At 42.9% G+C, this 20,486-nt stretch overlaps 1 protein-coding gene across 1 annotated transcript in view; it reads left to right on the top strand.

The window, feature by feature from the left end:
- Positions 1 to 277: 277 nt before the first annotated feature.
- SLC22A16 (solute carrier family 22 member 16) overlaps positions 278 to 20,486 on the top strand; it is a 32,480-nt gene continuing 12,271 nt past the window's right edge. Inside the window, exons 1-4 of the mRNA XM_061207320.1 lie at positions 278 to 349; positions 9,985 to 10,464; positions 13,583 to 13,700; positions 18,976 to 19,507. Coding sequence (XP_061063303.1) covers positions 282 to 349; positions 9,985 to 10,464; positions 13,583 to 13,700; positions 18,976 to 19,507 — 1,198 coding nt within the window. The 5' untranslated portion in view covers positions 278 to 281. The remainder of the gene's footprint in view (positions 350 to 9,984; positions 10,465 to 13,582; positions 13,701 to 18,975; positions 19,508 to 20,486) is intronic.

Here is a 20,486-nt window from a genome sequence, read left to right on the forward strand (position 1 = left end):
CACCGTGCTACTGGGGGCTCCGGGAGCACAGCGCACTGGGAAAGAGGCCGCGGCGGCGGGGACTCGCTCGATGGGAAGAGAGAGGAACAAAGCCTGGCCCCGCGCGCGGCTCGAGCACTTTGACGCGCGGTGGACGCAGAAGCCGGGGCGGGCCAAGGCGCGGCGGGCGGGGGCCGGGTTGGGTTGGGCTGGGCTGGGCTGGGCTGGGCGCTGTGCCCGCAGCCCCCGGCTCTAGGCGAGCCTCGCGCGTCCGGATTAGGAGCGCGGGGCACGGCGGCAGCATGGGGTGCGGCAGCGTGGGGTCCGGCAACTTGGAGCTGATTTTTGACAGCGTGGGGCACTTTGGCAGGTAGGGAGTTGGAGTGGGGGTGAGGAGGGAAGACGGTGCCGGGGGGGCGGGGAAGCGGGAGCCGATTGGGGGGAGGCGCCGGTGGGGTCTATTTCTTCCCGTTGCGACGGGGTTCTCGCGCTGAGCTCGCGATCCGAAAACATTTCCATCCCTCCTTTCCCAGAGAAGTCGGGAGGCCTGCGTCCCGACTCCTGGCCCTGGCTGGGCTCATCCTCTCGAACTCTGGCGGCGGCACCTCCCCAGAGCAAGCAGGGGGCGCTGGGGCTCGCTTCGGGAGTGGTGGGCGCAGGGCTCGTCCGGCGCGCCTACCGCTTGGCAGGTGGAACCTGGGGCGCGCCGTCTGCGGGTGCCGGCGTCCGGAGCCCCGGCTGGAAAGCCAGCTCACAGGGCTAGAGGAATGCCTGTTCTTGGCGGCTCATTTCTCTAATCGGCCAAACGGGCTCCTCTTTCACTTCCCCAGACGACTGCTGCCCCGCCCCGCCCCGCCCCGCCCCGCCCCGCCCCGCCCCGCCCCGCCCCGCCCCGCCCCGCCCCGCCCCGCCCCGCCCCGCCCCGCCCCGCCCCGCCCCGCCCCGCCCCGCGGTAGAGTCTCCCTCAGTGCCTGGCAGGTATTGAATTGCTCCAGAAACAACCATTAGCTGTTGTTGTTGTTGTTGTTGTTTCCGTTTATAGAAACCTAATATGTGCCAGCTACACCGTGCTTTATTTGATGCCCACGGAATCTTGCAAAGGGGGTGAATCCTTATCTTAATGATTGGGAAACTGAGGGACGCACAGGTCCCTCAGTCTGTGGGCCAAGGACCCAGAGCTACGGCAAGGTGGGACCTAGGTTTAACCTTTGTACGATTGTCACCCTCTTTTCATTTGTCAAATTAATTTTAAAAATTTAAAGTGTATTCATTCATTCATTCATGGAGAAAACACTTCTCTGTCTGACCTGGAACGTTTTGGGAGGAGAGGTAGCTGGGTGAGGGGCCATACAGCGTGCGGATCAGAGGTTGGGAGCTCAGTCTGAATCCTGGCCTGCCACTCACCGCGAACATGACCATGGGAATACTGTGCCGCAGTTTCCTATCTGCCAAGTGAGAATTATAATCGTTCCTGCCTTTAGCTCCCTCCCAGGCTTGTGGTGAAGAGATGATGATGTGCTCTTCTCCAGGGTGGAAAGTTGCACAAATGTTGGTTATGATTCTCAGGGTCCACAAAAAAGAAGTGGTGGAGCAGGCAGAGGAGGGGCAGGAGGTCCCAGCTCTCCCCTGCTTCCTCCTGACACCTGCATTATTGAATGCTGAGTTGTGCCTGGCTCTGTCATAAGTTCTTTGTACATGTTACCTTCTTTAACCTTCACTACAGTCCCATGATATCGGTGGCATCACTCATTTTACACATGAGAAAACCAGGCCTTGTGCCTAAATCACAAATCTGTTAGTAGCAGAGCAGAATTGGACGTCCATTGGCCTTCACGGTCCATGCTGTCAACCATGGTGCTCTCCTGAGCACAACCCTGGCACTCAGCCAAGTCCTTCATGTATTCCCAGGATCACGTTAGCAGTGAGTGGCAGACCAGGATTCAGACTGAGCTCCAAACTTCTGATCTGCACGCTGTATGACCCCTCGCCCAATATTATCTCATCTTATCCCCCTTGAAGCAGAATAGCATGGGGATTACAAAATCAGCTCTGGGGATGGATGTCTGAGTTCCGATCCTGACTTACCAATTATTAACTGTATGGTCTTGGACATTTGACTTACCACTTCCTCATCTGTAAAATGGGGGTAATAATAGTACTACAAACGTTTATTTTAAGGACTCCACCTTCAGCCTCTCATTTCATCCTCACAGTAACCCTATGAGGTAGTAGTTACTAATACCATTCTTTCCCCATGTATTTTAGGGATTAACTAAGATACTTAGGTGCTATGACAAAAAGATCCCTCAGTTGGAGGTTGTTCCTCTCTGTAACTGTGCAGGGCAGGTTGTGCTCCATGGGGTTGTCCAGGGACCCAAGTGGGTGAGGCAGCTCTGCCATCCACAGCACTGGGGGCAGCTGCTCTATGTCCTCACCCACATGGTCAAATGTGGCTCACCATGGTGGGAGAAGGGGAGAATGGATTTTGAGAGACAGCTCTTAGCCAGCCACAATAATGTATGCAAAAGTCTTATCATTCAGTAAATTCTCAATAAATCATGGCTATTATTATTACCTGAGTCCCCATCCTGGTGGGAAGGGTAGATTGTGAAAGCTGCTTGTAGGAAGGAAAAGGGTAACAAGTCAATGCTTACAGGAAAAGGTGAAAATAGTGTGAGCATATCACAGTACCCATATTTTCTCTGGCATTTGCTCTAATTGGTCTCTTTATTGTTTATAAATAGAGAGTTTATTGTGTATTATTATTATTTAGTCTTAAGGAAACCTAGTGAAAGTGTTAAGTAGAAAACCCTAATTATCTCTCATTTCTCATTAGTCATTTCTAAGGTGAGGAAGCACTCTCCTAATCACCTTTAAGAGAGGAAAGCAGGACACCTGAGAAGAATTAGGTTTCCAGGACTTGTCCTGAAGCCATATTGAAGTTACAAAAACTTCATGGCTTAAGTCCCATGTTAGAGGGAGTTGAGGAAACCAAGATTCAGGCATCTGTGTTGGGGGATCTAAGAACCTGGATCTTTGAGTTATCTTGGGATAAAGGGAGAGATGGTTTAAATGTTCAGAGTTGGAATGTTGAGCCTTGTGGCTGACTTAATCTATGGATATAGGTACTGGGGTTTTTTCCCCCCAATATATGAACCTTTTAGGTTTTTTTTTTTACTTTGGCTGCTTTGGGTCTTCATTGCTGCACACGGGCTTTCTCTAGTTGTGGTGAGCGGGGGCTACTCTTCGTTGGGGTGTGTGGGCTTTTCATCGCAGTGGCTTCTCTTGTTGCAGAGCATGGGCTCTAGGTGCGCGGGCTTCAGTAGTTGCGGCATGGGTTCAGTAGTTGTGGTACGCGGGCTCAATGGTTGGGGCTCACGGGCTCAGTAGTTGTGGCTCACGGGCTCTAGAGCACAGACTCAGTAGTTGTGGCGCATGGGCTTAGTTGCTCTGCGGCATGTGGGATCTTCCCGGACCAGGGATCGAACCCTTGTCTCCTGAATTGGCAGGTGGATTCTTAACCACTGCACCACCAGGGAAGTCCCTTAGGTTCTTTTTTGACTTCACCTTATGAATATCATAATAACTAGCACTTTTATGCACCTACAGTATGCCATAGTGCTTTCCATATATTAACTCTTTACATTCCCACAACAACCCATTTTTCACGTGAGGAAACTGAGACTCAGAAAGGGTAAGGATCTTGCCCAAAGACCCAGATGGTAAGTAACCAGAGACAAGATTCAAACCATGGCAGTCTGGCTCTGGATCCATGCTCTTAACCACAATGGGATGACACTAGTTATGCTTCATTATACAGAATGATATAAATCTAGGACCAAAAGTAATCTTCTTCACCTGTCACCCAGATAGCATGAGTCTGTTTCCTGGGGGTTCTGATAATCTTTGCTTTTCCTTGCCTCTGGGTTTCCTGTCTATTGTGTCTGTATGACTCTTTTTCCATTAGTGTTTCTCTCCAGCTGTGGGCACAGTGATATGTTGTGTCTCTGTTGTTCTTTTTTTGTTTTTTAATTAAAAAAAAATTATTTTGCCCATACCACGCGGCATTGTAGGATCTTAGTTCCCTGACCAGGGATGGAACCTGAGCCGCCTGTAGTGGAAGCGTGGAATCTCTAGGTCTGTTTTTCTGAAGGGGACTTAGGCTGGGGGGGACACCTGATGGACAACAATCTTTATAAGGGACAAAGTGATATGTTAGAATGCTAGACACCTAAGGAAGTAGGGTTTTGTTTTTTTCGGGAAGTTATCCTTGTAACAAGGAAAGGGAAATTCAAATTGAAAGAGTGCTCAAGACCTTCCCAGCACATAGAAAATATAATTATATGAACTAGCATAGTTTGTTTGGGGACTGCTAAGTGGTTTATTATTTATGGAATATAAAGTATGAGGGTGAGAGAAGGCCAGTGAGGGGTACACTTACAGTCATCCACAAGAATATTTTTGATGTCATGCTAAGCAGTTTGGGTATTAGGATCACTATGAAGAATGGAAGGTGCATTGGAGGGGCAGAAGTTGGGGCAAAGAGATCAGAGAAGACCCAGGTAAGAGCCCTCGTGGGAGATAATGAGGGTCTGGACCAGATCAGGGGCAGTGTGAGCAGGTAGGATGGGATAGTTTTAACCGGTGGAATTGATGGGACCTCCAGGCCCTAAGGCATGAAGGAGAAATGGGAAGGACCATGAGGGCCCCCCATGCCCTGCCCCTACACCGTATTTCTGGTTTGTGTGGATGGTGGTGCCCTAAACTCAGAAGCAGTTACACTCCAGGTGGGGCAGGCTTGGGACTTAGGTATTGAGATCCATTGGAGACTCTTAACGCAAATTCATTGTGGGAATTCCGGGTCGAGACATCCAATAGGCATTTGGGTAAATATGTATTGTTCAGGTAAGACACCTTCTTTTTTTGTTTTTTTTTAAATTTTCTTTACTAGTTTTATTTCAAAAGAAGCCAATAAGTGGTATTACATTGGTACATTAATGATAGAGGCTTGATGGACCCAATTTGACACTTATCATTATAATTGTTTTTGAATAGCTATAAAACAGAAATGCTCATAATGTATATGTCTATACATTGCTATATATTTCTTTTTTTTTTTTGAATGTTGGACCATAGTTTATTCCTGCAAGTCACATTGAAAAGAAAAAACAGCTAACATGGAGATGGTGGGTGTATGCTGCTGTTAGAATCTTGCACCCCTAAAGTTCTCCATGGCACAAATTATACCCCTTTTGTTGTCATAATAGATATACATAAATTTTTAAAATTTAGAAGTGCCAGTCTTTTTTTTTTTTAAACATCGTTATTGGAGTATAATTGCTTTACAATGTTGTGTTAGTTTCCGCTGTATAACAAAGTGAATCAGCTATACGTATACATATATCCTCATATCCCCTCCCTTTTGCATCTCCCTCCCACCCCTCTAGAAGACACCTTCTTGTCAGTATGGATTGGGTGGCCAACCACGGCTGCAGTCTAGATGATAGGCACCATGTGGACAGATTTGGTGTGCCTTGGCAGCCATGCCAATCACACCTCAGCAGGGGCACTGCTGAGTACTTTTTCCTCTCCCTCGGTCTTGCAAATATAAGACTTCCAAACTGATGTATTATGTATATACAGAAAAGTGTGTACCCTAACCTACAACTTGATGAATCATCATAAAATGAACACATACGTGTTACCACCCCAGATCACCCCTTCTCATGCCCCCTTTCTCTCCCCCGAACTCACTACTATCCTCACATCTAACACCATAGGTTAGTTTTGCCTGATTCTAAACTTTGTATAATTGGAGTGAAACATCACATACTCTCTGTCTGGCTTCTTTCGCTCAACTCTGTGCTTGTGAGATTCACCCATATCGTATGTCACAGGAGTTTGATTTTCATTGCTGTGTAGTATGTCATGGCATGAATATTCCACAGTTTATTCATTTACTGTCAACAGATATTTGGATTGTCTCCAGGTTGGGTTTATTATGAATAGTCTTTCTTGTATATGACTTTTGGGAGCTCATGTACACATTTCATTGGGTATTTTCCTAGGAAAGGAATTGCTCTGTTACCTAAGTGTGCATGTGGTCAGCTGCCAAACAGTTTTGCAAAGTGGTTGTAATAAATTACACCCTCGCAAGTTGTTTATGAGACTTCCAGTGGCTCCACAACAATTGTTAAGTATTTTGAATGTCAAATGTTGTGTCAGCATATGGTTAAACCGGGGAATTTGATTTTTTGGAGCGAGAAGCTTGCTTGCTTATTTATTTATTTATTTACTTATTTATGGCTGTGTTGGGTCATCGTTGCTGCGCGTGGGCTTTCTCTAGCTGTGGCGAGCGGGGGCTACTCTTCCTTGTGGTGCGTGGGCTTCTCATTGCGCGGGCTTCTCTTGTTTCGGAGCTCAGGCTCTAGGGCACACGGGCTTCAGTAGTTGTGACACGTGGGCTCAGTAGTTGTGGCTTGTGGGCTCTAGAGCGCAGGCTCAGTAGTTGTGGTGCACGGGCTTAGCTGCTCCGCGGCATGTGGGATCTTCCCAGACCAGGGCTGGAACCCGTGTCCCCTGCATTGGCAGGCAGATTCTTAACCACTGCGCCACAAGGGAAGTCCCTCTCCTGGGAAGCTTTTTAAGCTTGTATAGAGTCCTGGATCCCACCTCAGACCTCCTGAGGGTGGGGCAGAGAAGACAAATCCTAGCTTCAGGGGCCTGCCAGGGTAGGTGCTCTGTTGGGGGGACTGTGTGTGAATGGAGAATGAGAATAGAACACTTGTGTGACTCTGTAGAGAACTCTAGTGACAACTGTGGGGTTCAGGTTGGCTGGGGAAGGACCTGAGGCCAGGTAGGTGGTGACAAACTAGAGAAGCTGGTGGGATTCAAAGACTGGAGCCCTGGACGGTGCAGGAGGTGGGGTGAGCGGGAGGGACAGGGGGAGCTGGGAGGATGGGAGGCTGTGGTCAGAGAGCAAAATGTGAGCTTTTCAGCAGTGGAGCTGCTCCAGGCGATGAGACTACTTAGGTACCAAACCCAAACGCCTTCAGGGGCAGGCAGGTAAACTTCAGACAAACAAAATCTGTCTGCTGTTGGCGGGGGCTGTGTTGTAGTTGCAGTGTTGGAATTTGTGGGGTGGGGAGGAGTCAAAGACTTATAACAATGATGTATGTTACATTCTCAGTCATATTCATATAGGATTGTTATTATAGGATGCCTCTTAGGTCCCAAACAGGATTTGGTTGCAAGAGGATCTGGTGCCCAAGTCTTTATTGCCTCGGTGTCTGGCAGTTAGACCCTGGCCCACCACAGACTCCACTCTGTAATGATCTGGACAAGGTGATTCTCCCTCTGTTCTAGACACCAGGAGCTTGCCTTTAGTGAAAGACTCCATGCTGCCCTTTTCCTCTGGCATCTCCCAGACAGCATTTACAACTTTTACCATAATTTATATAACTAATCTCCTGCTGGAAGACATTTAAATTTCCAGTGTTTTCCAGTTACAGACTAAACTTGTACATTAACTTTGGGAGAGTTGATATCTTTATGATGTTGAGTACTTGTTACTCCAGGGAGGTAAAGAATAAAAATTACTCTCAAGGGCAGATGGTAATACCCATTAGTCTAATATCTTTTAGTGTAGTAGAGACACTTAGGTGCTTGATTTTAAAAAAAGAATTAGTAAATCTGAACTCTTTTCTTAAGTAAGATTAGCTTTCCACTTTATTTACATGAGTAATTTGCTAAGCAAAGATTGACCAGTAAATTTCAGGTCACTGTTGGTTTCAGTCTGTAAATTTGGAGACCCTACATTTACTTTTAAAATTTTGAATAAACTTTTAATTTTTGGATAATTTTAGAGTTACAAAATAGGTGCAAAGAGAGTAAGGAGTGTCCCTGTGCGAGCCTCACCAAGTTTCCCCCATTGTTAACACTTTATATTACCATGGGATATTTGTCAAAACTGAGAAACAGACATTAGTACATTACTATTAGCTAAACTCTAGACTTTATATAGATTTCATCAGTTTTTCCAGGAATGCCCTCTTCCTGTTCTAGGATCCAATCCCGGGTACCACATTGCATTTAGTTGTCATGTTATCCCACTCTTCTCTGGTCTATGGCAATTTCTCAGTCTTTCCTTGTTTTTTATGACCTTGACACTCTTTAGGTGTATTGACCAGGCAACCTGTAGAATGTCCCCCAATCTGGGATTATCTGTTGTTTTTCTTATGATTGAACTGGGGTTATGGTTTTTGGGAAGAAGGCCACAGAGGTGAAGTGCCTGTTCATCACATCATATGAGGGGGAATGTGATATCCATACAACATCACAGGATGTTAACCTTCAACATTCGGTTAAGATAGTGTTTGCCAGATTTCCCCACTGTGAAGTTTCCTTTTATCCTACTATGTTCTTTGGAAATGAGTCACTAAGTCTAGCCAAGGGAGAAAGAGTGGGAATTAAGGTCCATCTTCTGTAGAGAGGGAATATCTACAGGTATTAGTTGGAATTCTACTGTAAGAAAGATTTGTTTCTTCTTTCTTCATTTGTTCAGTCATTTTCTTATATAAGTGTGGTGTATTTGTCAGGGTTCTCCAGAGAAACAGAATCAGTAAGAGAGAGATAGATATAGATAAAGGTAAGAGGAGATTTATTATAGGAATTGTTTCATGTGGTCCTGGAGGTGAGAAGTCCCTCAGTGTGATGTCTGCAAGCTTGAGACCCAGTACTATAATTCAGTCCAAGTCCAAAGGCCTGAGAACAAGAGGCTGATGGTGTAAGTCCTGGTCTCAGTCCAAAAGCCCAAGAACCAGGAGTGCCAGTGTCTTTGGAGAGCAGGAGAAGATGGGTGTCTCAGCCCAAGCAGAGAGATGAAATTCGCCCTTCCTCCACCTTTTGTTCTATTCAGGCACTCAACAGATTGGATGATGCCCACCCCCACTGGTGAGGGCGATCTTCTTTACTCAGTCACATGCTAATCTCCTCCAGAGTCACCCTCACGGACACACCAGAAATAATGTTTTATCAGCTGTCTGGGGATCCTTTAGCCCAGTCAAGTTGACATGTAAAATTAAACATCGTAGTATGGGACATCATATCATATCTTATATCCCAAAGTGTTAAAAGGATTGTCAGTGCAGGCTATTTTTCAACAGGTTAAAAAAAAAAAAATGACACGAGTGCTCACTAGATCTGATTTGCCTTCTAAATGACATAGTTGTGAATACATTTTATTCAAAAGCTATCAGCATATGTACTGGTGGAGTTCAAATAATTTTAAATGTTGTGAAACTAATTTTATTAATGTAGCTAGTGGGTGAATGGCACTTTCACATTACTGTGCTACCTCAGGTTTTAGCTTGACATTTGGAAAGAGCTTGCTTGGCTTAAGATAGACTGAATTTATCTCCCAGCTCTTAATTCTGTGCTCTGAGCAAGTCACTGGCCTTCCCTGAGCCTCAGTTTCCCTCTCTGTAAAATGGAAATAAAAACTACTTCATGGAATTCTTTAAAAATGTTTTATTTTATTTTATACTTTGGATTATACTGTGCTATTTATTTTGTTGCTCAGATTGTTTCAGCTTTGCCCTTTGGGAGCTCTTTCATACAGGTTCCTCTGTCCCCTTGACATGCCACCACGTTTTTTGTATTTTGAGTACTTCCTTACTTTCTGATACTGTAAGATGCTCCAGGCTTATTTTGTATTCTCCCTGTCCTGGTCTTAGAATCAGACATTTTTCCTGGTTCCTTTTATTGGAGAATGATATTTAGAGCCCCAGATCTGGGCACTGATGTGCTTGTTGCTATTGGGATATCGTCGCTTTTAGGCCCTGTTGACAGATATATACACCTATGTATACACACAAATCTATAATTATTTCTGTGTTTATCCCTTTATCCAAGCTAAGGCATAATGGAGACCTTTCATATTTGCATATGTCTTTTTTTAGCCCATAGGCCAGATATAATAACTTAATTTTCTTTTTCTCTTTGCAGATACCAGATATTCCTCTATTTTATATGTGCCTTCCAGAACATCTCTTGTGGTATCCATTACTTGGCTTCTGTGTTCTTGTCAGTGTCCCCACAGCATACTTGCAGACCCCCAGGCAATGTGAGTCGGGTTCTTTTCCAAGATATCTCTAGTTGGAGGTTGGAGGACATCTGGACCCAGTTTTCCATAGGCCGTGAAGATCACATCATAGTGCAGCTACAGGACGGTGAGATTTGGGAGCTCACAAGCTGTCACAGGTTCCGGAGGGATGACAAGTCGAGTTTGAACTATGATTATAACGGCCATAAGAGTAGTTTCCCTTGCTTGGATGGCTACATCTATGACAAGAGCAAGTGGCGCAGCACCGTGGTGACTGAGTGGGATCTGGTGTGTAACCGAGAATGGTTTGGAAGGCTGATCCAGCCTACATTTATGCTTGGAGTCCTGCTGGGAGCGGTGATCTTCGGCTACCTTTCTGACAGGTAAAATGAAATGTTTAGTATTGTTGCATCAGTGTAGGGTTCATTTTCCTATCTGATTTTCTTAGGGGACAGGGAATTATGTTCAAAACTGTAGTCATTTTCATACCTTCTATCTAAATTCTTTGCCGATCTATTATTTAGAGACACAAAATAACATAGTGTTTAGGGGATGGGTTCTGAAGACAGTCTGCCTGTGTTCTGCCATTTATTAGCTGTGGGACCTGGGTGAACTGCCTAACATGTGTTTCAGAATCTCATGTGTAAGCTGGCAATGAAAATAATAGCGCTCACCTCAGAGGGTTATTGCAAAATTAATACAGAAAAAGTACCTTGGACACATAACCACTCAGTAGGTACATATAACCACTCAGTAGTGAATTTTTTTTCTTTAAATAGACTTGCTTTTTAGGAGGATAGTCTGGTCCTAAGCAATAATATCTATGAAATTGTGTGATATACCAGCCATTTTTTTTTAAGAAATACACATTAAAATGAATATGTAGCTCTTAAAATAAAGCAAAGTTCATCTCTATATGGACATGGACCACACTTTTCGTATCTGTCCTAAAGTACAGAGATGAACTTATTTATTTGGTCCCCATAGTTGTGAGTTTTACAGGTATGTGCTGGGCACTGGGAACCTAAAAACAACTGCTTAGGTCAGAAATCCCTGCCCTCAGGGTGTGCTAGTCAAATGGGGCCAACAAACACGTCCAAATAAAAATTATAGGGCTTTGTTTTGTCCAGGGCCATACTAGAAGTAAAGCAATGGAGGCAAAGACTGTGGAAGCCTAAAGGGAGAAGTACCCAGGTCTTTCCCCGCAACACACACATCCCGTCCAGGAGGTGGCATTTGAATAATGAAATTGGAGCAGAAGTGGAGTCTAGTTATTATTTGGTGATTGAAGTTATGTTTCAGTGTTTAAGAATCTTCTGCTTCATAACTTTCTTCCTGGGAAGTGTGGAAGTTAGGTTGTCAGTGGGGAGAGGAACAAAATAGGAGATGAAGAGGTAGATATTCCCTTTTGTTAAGCCTGTCAGTGGAGGAACTGCAAGATGCAAGGTGGCTACCAGAGTGATGGGGTCCAGAGAAGGTTCTTGTCTTTGACTGGAAGAGACTTAAACTGAAAGGGAGAAGTCAGAGGAGAGCGAAAGACAGAGGAAAAGAAGTAATTGGTAGAATAAGGCCTCAGAGAAGGTGGGAAGAGACATGATCCTATACAAAGACTGCAAAATGGTATTTGGAGAGAAAAGGGTGTGTGTCTCTGGAGAGGAGGAAAGAAGAGAAGCCTGAAGGCAGATGCAGGTCATGTTGGCAGGTGGGCAGACCAGGAACTTGTGGGGCTTTCTCTTTCATGGTCTCTGTTCTCTGCAGGAGAGGGCTGCTCATCTGCTGAGAGTGAAGACTTTGTGGGTGGTACAGGGGGTTGATCAGGGATGGATGAAAAATAGTTTTAAATGGCATTCAGGGCTCAAATGAGATTGGGAACATTTATGTGCAGGGCCAACAATCCCTACTAATGCATGTGGGAGCAGAGAAGGCTGAGGCCATGAAAGTGACAGTTTCCAGTTTGCTTGCATACCCTCTGCTGTGCTGGGCAAGCCTGTTGGTTGGAATCTCAGGACTGTTATTTTTTTTGCCTTACAATTATCTGTCAGGGACATCTCACAGGGAGAAAATATCTGCAAATCACATATCTAATGATAGTCTAGTATCTAGAATATATAAAGAACTCTTATAACTCAACAGTAAGAAGACAAATAACCCAATTTAAAAATGGACAGATGATTTGGATAGATATTTTGCCAAAGAATATACACAAATGGCCAAAAAACACATATAAAAATGCTCAACATCATTAATCATTAGGGAAACGTAAATCAGTGCCACAGTGGGATAACCCCTGCTCACTAGAATGGCTATAATCAAAAAGACAGACAACCGCAAGTGTTGTCAAGGATGTGGAGAAATTGGTGGGATTGTAAAACTGGGGCAGCCATCCTAGAAAACAGTTTGGCAGTTCCTCAAAAAATTAAACATAAAGTAGCTTATGACCCAGCAATTCCACCCCTAGGTATATATCCAAGAGAATTGAAACATAACTTTACACAAAATCTTGTTCGCAAATATTAATGGCAGCATTTTTCATAATAGCCCAAAAAGTGGAAACAATCCAGGTGTCCATCACCTGATGAATGGATAAACAAAAGGTGGTATTAGCCATGCAATGGAATGTTATTTAGTCATAAAAAGGAATGAAGGACTATAACATGGATGAAGATTGAAAACATAATGCTTAGTGAAATAAGCCAGGTCGTATATTGTGCAACTCCATTTATATAGAGAGTCCAGAATAGGCAACTCTATAAAAACAGAAAGCAGATTAGTGGCTGTCAGGGGCTAGAGGGAGCAGAGCATGGGGAATGATGACTCCTGGGTGCGGTTTCTTTTTCGGAGTGATGAAAATGCCTTGGAACTAGATAGTAATAAGAGTTGCACAACTCTGTGAATACACTAAAAGCCACTGAATTGTGTACTTTAAAAGGTTGAATTTTATGGCATGTGAATTACATCTCATTTTTTTTTTAAGTCTGCAGGCATATAATTGTTACTTGTTTGCTTTTTAGGCAAAGAAATGCACTTCCCAATTATGAAAATATAGGGCAAGTAAGCAGCTTATTCTAGTAGCAGAATGTAGCAAGACTTCTGTTTTTAGAGGGGCTTAGTAAGAGTTGTCTCCCCTTGGTGGGCTGAGACAGCCCAACAGGGAAGATGATCCAGCAGGTCACAGAGCAGGTCCTGACAGGGAAAGGACAAATCTTCCCTCTCCTTGCTCCCAATCTCAGGTTAGGTGGTCCTTTGGGGACCACCCAGAGTGATCGAGTGTGTATATTAGCAGCTCAGGTGGAGGCCAGTCCACTGAAAAACTGGCCTCTTGAAGAAATCATGTGTTAACTCATGATTTGCTCAAAATAAATGAATGAGTAACAACAATCAAATATTGATACATAAGCTATTAAAATATAGGTAGCACTTATCTTTCATGAATTAGAGTGGATGTTTTAAACTGTTGCAGCCACACCTTGCTCCTTCCTCTGTGTAATTCTTATTTTTCAGGGCAGGAAGACGACTTGTCTTGTGGGCCACAAGCACCGGTGTATTTTTGTTTGGCATAGCAGCGGCATTCACGTTTGATTATTACAGCTTCATAGTCGCACGCTTCCTTCTTGCTATCGTGAGTTGGGTTGTTGTTGGTTTGTTTTGTTTTGTTTTGTTTTGCCTCTTTAATTCCACTGCAGGACTTTTATATTAAACCTTAACTCTCTTAGTCTTGTTCATTTTGAATCTAGTGAGAGAGATCAAGGACTAATCTTTGTTCGCTCCACCGCAGAAGTCTTTCTGTAGCATATTAGTGTCCTATGCTTAGAATGGAACTCATTAAAATGAAAAATTGCTGCTTAGTAGGCAGAAACTTTACATTTGACTCGATGCCTGACAGGTGATCCACATTCCACGATTACTAACAGCAAGGATTTGTGGAACATCACTTCCACTTGGCATTGTACTGGGGATTCCAGCCGATACTATAAAACAAAAGAGAGAGAGGAGACAGGGAGAACAAGAGGGAGAGAGGAAGGCATAAGGGGAAAGAAAGAAAAAAAAGTCATTATTTGTAGCCATTACAAATAATCGCTGCAAATTATTTTACTTCTGAGCAATTGTATGGGTCTAGTCAGGCTGTGTATGCATGAGCCAAACAGAAGGTTCAGGTGTATTGTTAAGAAAGTCATTTGTATAATGTGCAGGAAGAATGAAAACAAGAAGGCATCAGGCATTTCTGTTATGGGGAACAGGGGAGTAGAGTGGGAAGGGCATGAGTTTGAATCCCAGCTTTGTCATGTATTGGCTTCTCAACTGTATGACCTTGGGCAAACATCTTATCCTCTTCAAACCTTAATTTCTGATCTATAAACTGTAGAAAATAATACCTGCTTCACTGGGCTGTTACCAGGATTCAGTGAGATTCATGTAAGCATCCACAGTTCAGTACCTGGCATGGAGTAGGCACTCCCTACAAGGGTGCTATTACTGGAAGTGGACCAGAGAGTGAAGAAGCTGTTTCCACACTTGGTGAGGCTTCCAGACAGCTTCCAAACTACCAAACAACAACAGCAATGATTCTCTTTGGAGGTCACTGGTCAAGGATAACCGAGTGAAGTTTTATCTTCAGGGAGAGCTTGTGATCTTGCTGAACACAGAGCAGGGCATGCATCCCCTCTCACCAGAATGGATGATCCAAGGGTCTGGAGAGAAGCCAAGGACTTCAATCTCAGAAGAAGAGGTCACTGCACCCCCTCAGAGGGCAAGGTGGTGTATTCTCTTTTGGAGTCTTCATCGATGGCTGGGAAGGGTTCCTAGAAAGCCACACAGATGGCCAAGGATAGGAGGATGCATTAAAAAAAATTTAGGAGAATTGAAGGTGTTGCATCTTAAAAAAATGTATATATATCTAGGAATGTAGAGAGTTTTTGATACAAAAGATAACAACCAGCAGTTCTGTCTCCACTGAGGACAGAATAAGAGGAAATGGCTCTGTAGCTACAGAGTGAGATTTGATAAGAGACCTTCTGGTGAGAATGATGGTACAACAGAGGCACAGACAGGTCTTGAGAGGGTGTGGAGCACTCTTTTGGAAGATTTAAGAGGATAATTCTAAAAATTTCTGTTTCGGTCTTGCAAAATACCATGAGTTGATTTCCAGAGCCAAGAAAATGAGACAGCCACCCGTAGAATACATCTGTAAAATGTGGCCTTAATTTTCTGTGTCTCCTTCCTTTGGTTTTTATGGGAATTGTATTTGTGATACAATTCTGAGTAGGGAAGATGCAGGCAGATTCATTCACTCAGCACATTTATGGATCTGCCTACAGAGTGTAATGCTAAGTAAACCTGACCAGGCTGTTTCAATAACCCTACATCTTAGAGGAAGTCAAGACACTGACGGGCCATTTTAAAAATCCATACAATGTTGACGATGGAGGACTAACAGTGGAGGGGGTCCCGCAGTGGGGGATGGGATGGGGGGGTCTGGAGAGTCAGGGGCTTTTTAGTCTGAGGGCTGGGTGAGAGAGGTAGAGGCAGCAGCAAGTGAGAAGGCCCTGAGATGTGAAGAAACTGAAGGTCCCGATGCCTGGAGAATAGAGAGGAGGTAAAATACATGATAAGGCTGAAGGAGAGAGAGAGGACTAGGCAGGGCCTTGTAGGATGACAAAGAGTTTGCCTGGTTTCTTAAAGGCAATGGGAATCCCCTGAAGGAGTTCAGTGAATTCAGGGGTGAAGTGGTCATTTTGGCTGCCATGTTGGGGGTGGGGTCAGGGTAGATGTGAGGAATAGAGTGTTATCAGTGGAGGTGACAGGTGTGAATGGTGTCAAGGAGGCTTCTGGGATTATTTAGGCAGTTGTGCAATGGATTGTTTGAACCCAGTGATAGAAGTATCCAGTAGGAAGTGGGAGTGCACGCAAAAAGAACTGGCACTGAAAAAAACATTTTGGGGACTGGTGTTATAACTTACTTTAATGGGGAAATTTGTAGTATTTGAAGGTTTAAATTTACCAAACAACTGGATTCTTCAGTATGGGAGTCCTCATTATCAGGGTTCATTATCTGAGTCTTGCAATTACAAGGTTTCGTGGGGAAATAAAAGCTGTTGCCACAAAATATGAAACTGCCCATTAATACGATAGTCCCCATCAAGCACCTCTCTGCTTATTGCTAGTAGGCTAGCCTCTTTGCGACTCTGATGCAAAGTGAAATTGCAGATCTCACAAAAGATTCTAGATTACAAAAAGTCTTTGAAAGCAGTGGGGAAAAACTGCCTGAATCCTACATAGATCCCTTGACCAACTGGGATCTGGCAGAGATAAACCAGTTAACTTTTTTTTTTTAATTAATTTTTATTGGAGGATAGTTGATTTACAATGTTGTGTTAGTTTCTGCCGTACAGCAAAGTGAATCAGTTATACATATACATATATCCACTCTTTTTTAGATTCTTTTCCCATATAGAAACCAGTTAACTTTCGCAGAAATTAACATCCACAAGGATAATGACAAGATGAGCCTTCAAAAGAGTATGATTCAAATATCAAAGGATTAAGAGAGGCCTTTGGAGAAATCAGTGGCACTCTAGAATAATTCTGCAAAAATTAATTTTATGATTTGTTTTATAAAGGTCAAATGTGAAATAATTTTGTAGGAAAAATTCTAATCCTTTCACCACCACCCGCCTCCACACACACACACACAAATCCATCATTTGTTTCATTCTTTGTTTATTCCATGAGGGGTCACATATTGTTATTATAATCTAAATTTTGTTAAATTAAAGATAGGCCTATTTTGGGGGGCTTCCCTGGTGGCACAGTGGTTAAGAATCCGCCTGCCAATGCAGGGGACATGGGTTTGATCCCTGGTCCGGGAAGATCCCACATGCAGCGGAGCAACTAAGCCCGTGCGCCACAACTACTGACCCTGCGCTCTAGAGCCCGCGAGCCACAACTACTGAAGCCTGCACGCCTAGAGCCCATGCTCCGCGACAAGAGAAGCCACCACAGTGAGAAGCCTGCGCACCACAACAAAGAGTAGCCCCACCGCTCGCCGCAACTAGAGAAAGCCCACGTGCAGCAACGAAGACTCAATGCAGCCAAAAATAAATAAATAAATAAATAAATTTATTTTTAAAAAAAAGATAGGCCTATTTTCAAAATAAAGTTTTTCCCCCATTTTTTTTATTGTGGTAAAATACACATAACAATATTTACCATCTTAACTATTTTTAAGTGCATATAGTTCAGTACATATTAAGTACATTTATATTGTTGTGCAAGCATCACCACCATCTGGATCCATCTCCAGAACTCTTTTCATCTTGCAAATCTGAAACTCTGTATTCATTAAACAATAACTCCCCATTCCCTCTTCCCCCCGACCCCTAGCAACCACCATCCTGCTTTCTGTCTTATGAATTTGACTGCTCTAGGTACCTCATAAAAATGGAATCACATAGTATTTGTCTTTTTGGAGTTAGCTTATTTCACTTGGTATAATGTCCTCAAAGTTCATTCATGTTGGAGCATATGTCAGAATGTTCCTTTTTTAAAGCTAAGTAATACTCCATTGTATGTATATACCACATTTTGCTTATCCATTCATCTGTTGATGGATGCTTGGGTTGCTTCCACATTTTAGCTACTGTGAATAATGCTGTTACGAACATGGGTATAAAAATATTTCTTTGAGATCTCACTTTCAGTTCTTTTGGGTATATTCCCAAAATAGGATTGTTGGATCATATGGTAATAATATTCTTAATTTTTTGAGGAATTCCCATACTGTTTTCCATAGCAGCTGTACCATTTTACATTCCTACCAATAGTGCATATGGGTTCTGATTTCTCCACATACTCACCAACACTTGTTATTTTTTGTTTGTTTTTTTGTTATTTTGATACTATCCATCCTAATGGCCATGAGGTGGCATCTCATTGTGATTTTGATTTACATTTCCCTAATGATTAGTAATGCTGAGCATCTTTTTGTGTGCTATTGGCCATTCCTGTATTTTCTCTGGAAAAATCCAAGCCCATTTTTGAATTTGATTGTTTGTTTGGTTAGCAGACGTTTGGTCCTGTCCAAAGCATCCATAAAACATTTGGTCCAGGCCAAAAGGTACTTGATATTTGGTCCTGTCCAAAACCATTTGGCATAGACCAAATATGCTCATGGATGTTTTGGATAGGACCAAATTTCAAGGACCTTTTGGTGTGGACCGAATGTTTTGTGGATGTTTCTGACAGAACCAAATATCCTGTAAGGGTTTGTTTTATTGTTGAGTTTTAGGAGTTCTCTACATATTCTGGATGTTAGTCTCCTATCAGATATATGATTTGCATATATCTCATTCCGTAAGTTGCCTTTTCACTTTGGTGATATAGTGCCCTTTGATGCACAGAAATTTTGAATTTCCCTGAGGTGCAATTTGTCTGTTTTTTGTTGTTGTTGTTGTTATTGCCTGTCAAAATGAAGTTTTAATCAAATCTTTTTTCTTCTCACTAATTACCATAAATTGTTTGTCCCCATTTAAAATTTAGGATTTGATAATAAGGCTCTTCTCTATATAGATAAATTGATACACACATTTGCAAGGAACTGAGACATAAATTCACACCATAAAGGAATATTTAAATGAAGCAAAAGGCAGTGTCTAACATTTATATCATGCATAACCACTCAAGTTTTGCCATTTGGGGTGGACAGGGTGTGGGAAGATGAGAGGACCCATTTAAAGAAGAAGGATGGATCGGATTAAACGCCATTGTATAAATATGATACGGGTTTCAGAAAACAATGCTTTGTCATTTTCTTTCTTGCCTATGTGTGATTTGCAGACTCCTTAGTAGTTATGTGTGTGACCTTAAATCTGGACCACTCTCCCTGCTTTGTTTTGCAGTCTGGAAGTGGCTATCTCGTGGTGGTGTTTGTCTATGTGACAGAATTTGTCGGCATGAAGTCTCGGACGTGGGCATCCATCCACTTGCATTCCTTTTTTGCTTTTGGAACCATGGTGGTGGCTTTGACGGGCTACTTGGTCAGGACCTGGTGGATCTATCAGATAGTCCTCTCCACAGTGACTGTCCCCTTTGTCCTGTGCTGTTGGATGCTCCCAGAGACACCTTTTTGGCTTCTCTCGGAGGGAAAATATGAAGAAGCACAAAAAGTAATTGATACGATGGCCAAGTGGAATAGGACGAGATCCTGTAAACTGTCAGAACTTTTATCACTGGATCACAATGGTTCTGCTGGTAATAAGCCCTCTCAAGTTGAGAAGCACACACTATCAGATCTGTTTTATGACTGGAGTATTGGAACAAGGACACTTATTGTTTGGCTGATTTGGTTCACAGGGTGTTTTGGGTTCTACACCTTCTCCTTGAATTCTGTTAATTTGGGAGGCAATGAATATTTAAATCTCTTCCTCATGGGTAAGTGGTTAAATTACATTTAAGTTGTAGCCATGAAGTGAAATTTCTACCAAGTTTTGAGAGTGTTTCTATTGTCTTTTTTTCTACCAGGAACAATACTGCCAACTATGTTATTATGGTCTCTTTTAGTGTTACACATGTATATATTCTCTTTAAAAAAATGCCAACAGTTAGAAGACTTGAGTTCCTCCTTCCTCTTCTGCCTCTTCTCCTTGCTTGCTTCCTTTCTTTAAGCCCATTGCCATCTCAGAACTATCCTTCAGAGGTAACTTCTATAACCTTTGGCTTGTCCTTTCAGATCTCTTTTTATGCATCTCCATACATTTGTGCAGATAAACGTTTTATATTTTAACATAAATGAGATTATTCACTACATACTGTTCTTGCAAGTTGCATTCCTTTTAATATTTAACATGTCTTGGAGATCTTCTGGTATCTTTCTACCTTCAAATGTCCTTAATTTAGGAATTTTAGTCAGTAAAATAACCTAAATACATGCAACTGTAATTTATGTTGTCATGCTTCTTTTAATTCAGTAGCAGGTTAAAATAGCTTCAGATACTGCTGTGATAGCTTGAGGCGTGACTCCTAGGGTAAACCAAATTCATACCAGACACGAGAGAATTATCAAAAATGCATTTGTCCAGCTGGTTACTTCCATGTAGGCTGCTTGTATTTGATATTATCCCCAGAAAAGTTTGCTTTAAAATTTTTATACATAGCTAACATCCCTTCTCATTAAAGTGCTCTGATGAGACACCTGTTTTTGTTTATTATAGCTCAGCAGAAATTATGAGAGAAGTAATTCTAAGAAAAAAACTTTACTCTTTTTTTGGGCAGACCAACAAGTTTATAAAAAGAGCCTATCTTGACTTCAAACACATTCTATGTGTCAATTGGAGAAAGGATGCAGTATTCGTAGAACAGAGCAGCAAATGGTAGGAGAATCAAGTAGGGTGGGGTGTGGCATGGGGAAGCT

Source organism: Eubalaena glacialis, chromosome 12, assembly GCF_028564815.1.
Source record: "Eubalaena glacialis isolate mEubGla1 chromosome 12, mEubGla1.1.hap2.+ XY, whole genome shotgun sequence".
NCBI classification, from domain to species: Eukaryota; Metazoa; Chordata; class Mammalia; order Artiodactyla; family Balaenidae; genus Eubalaena; species Eubalaena glacialis.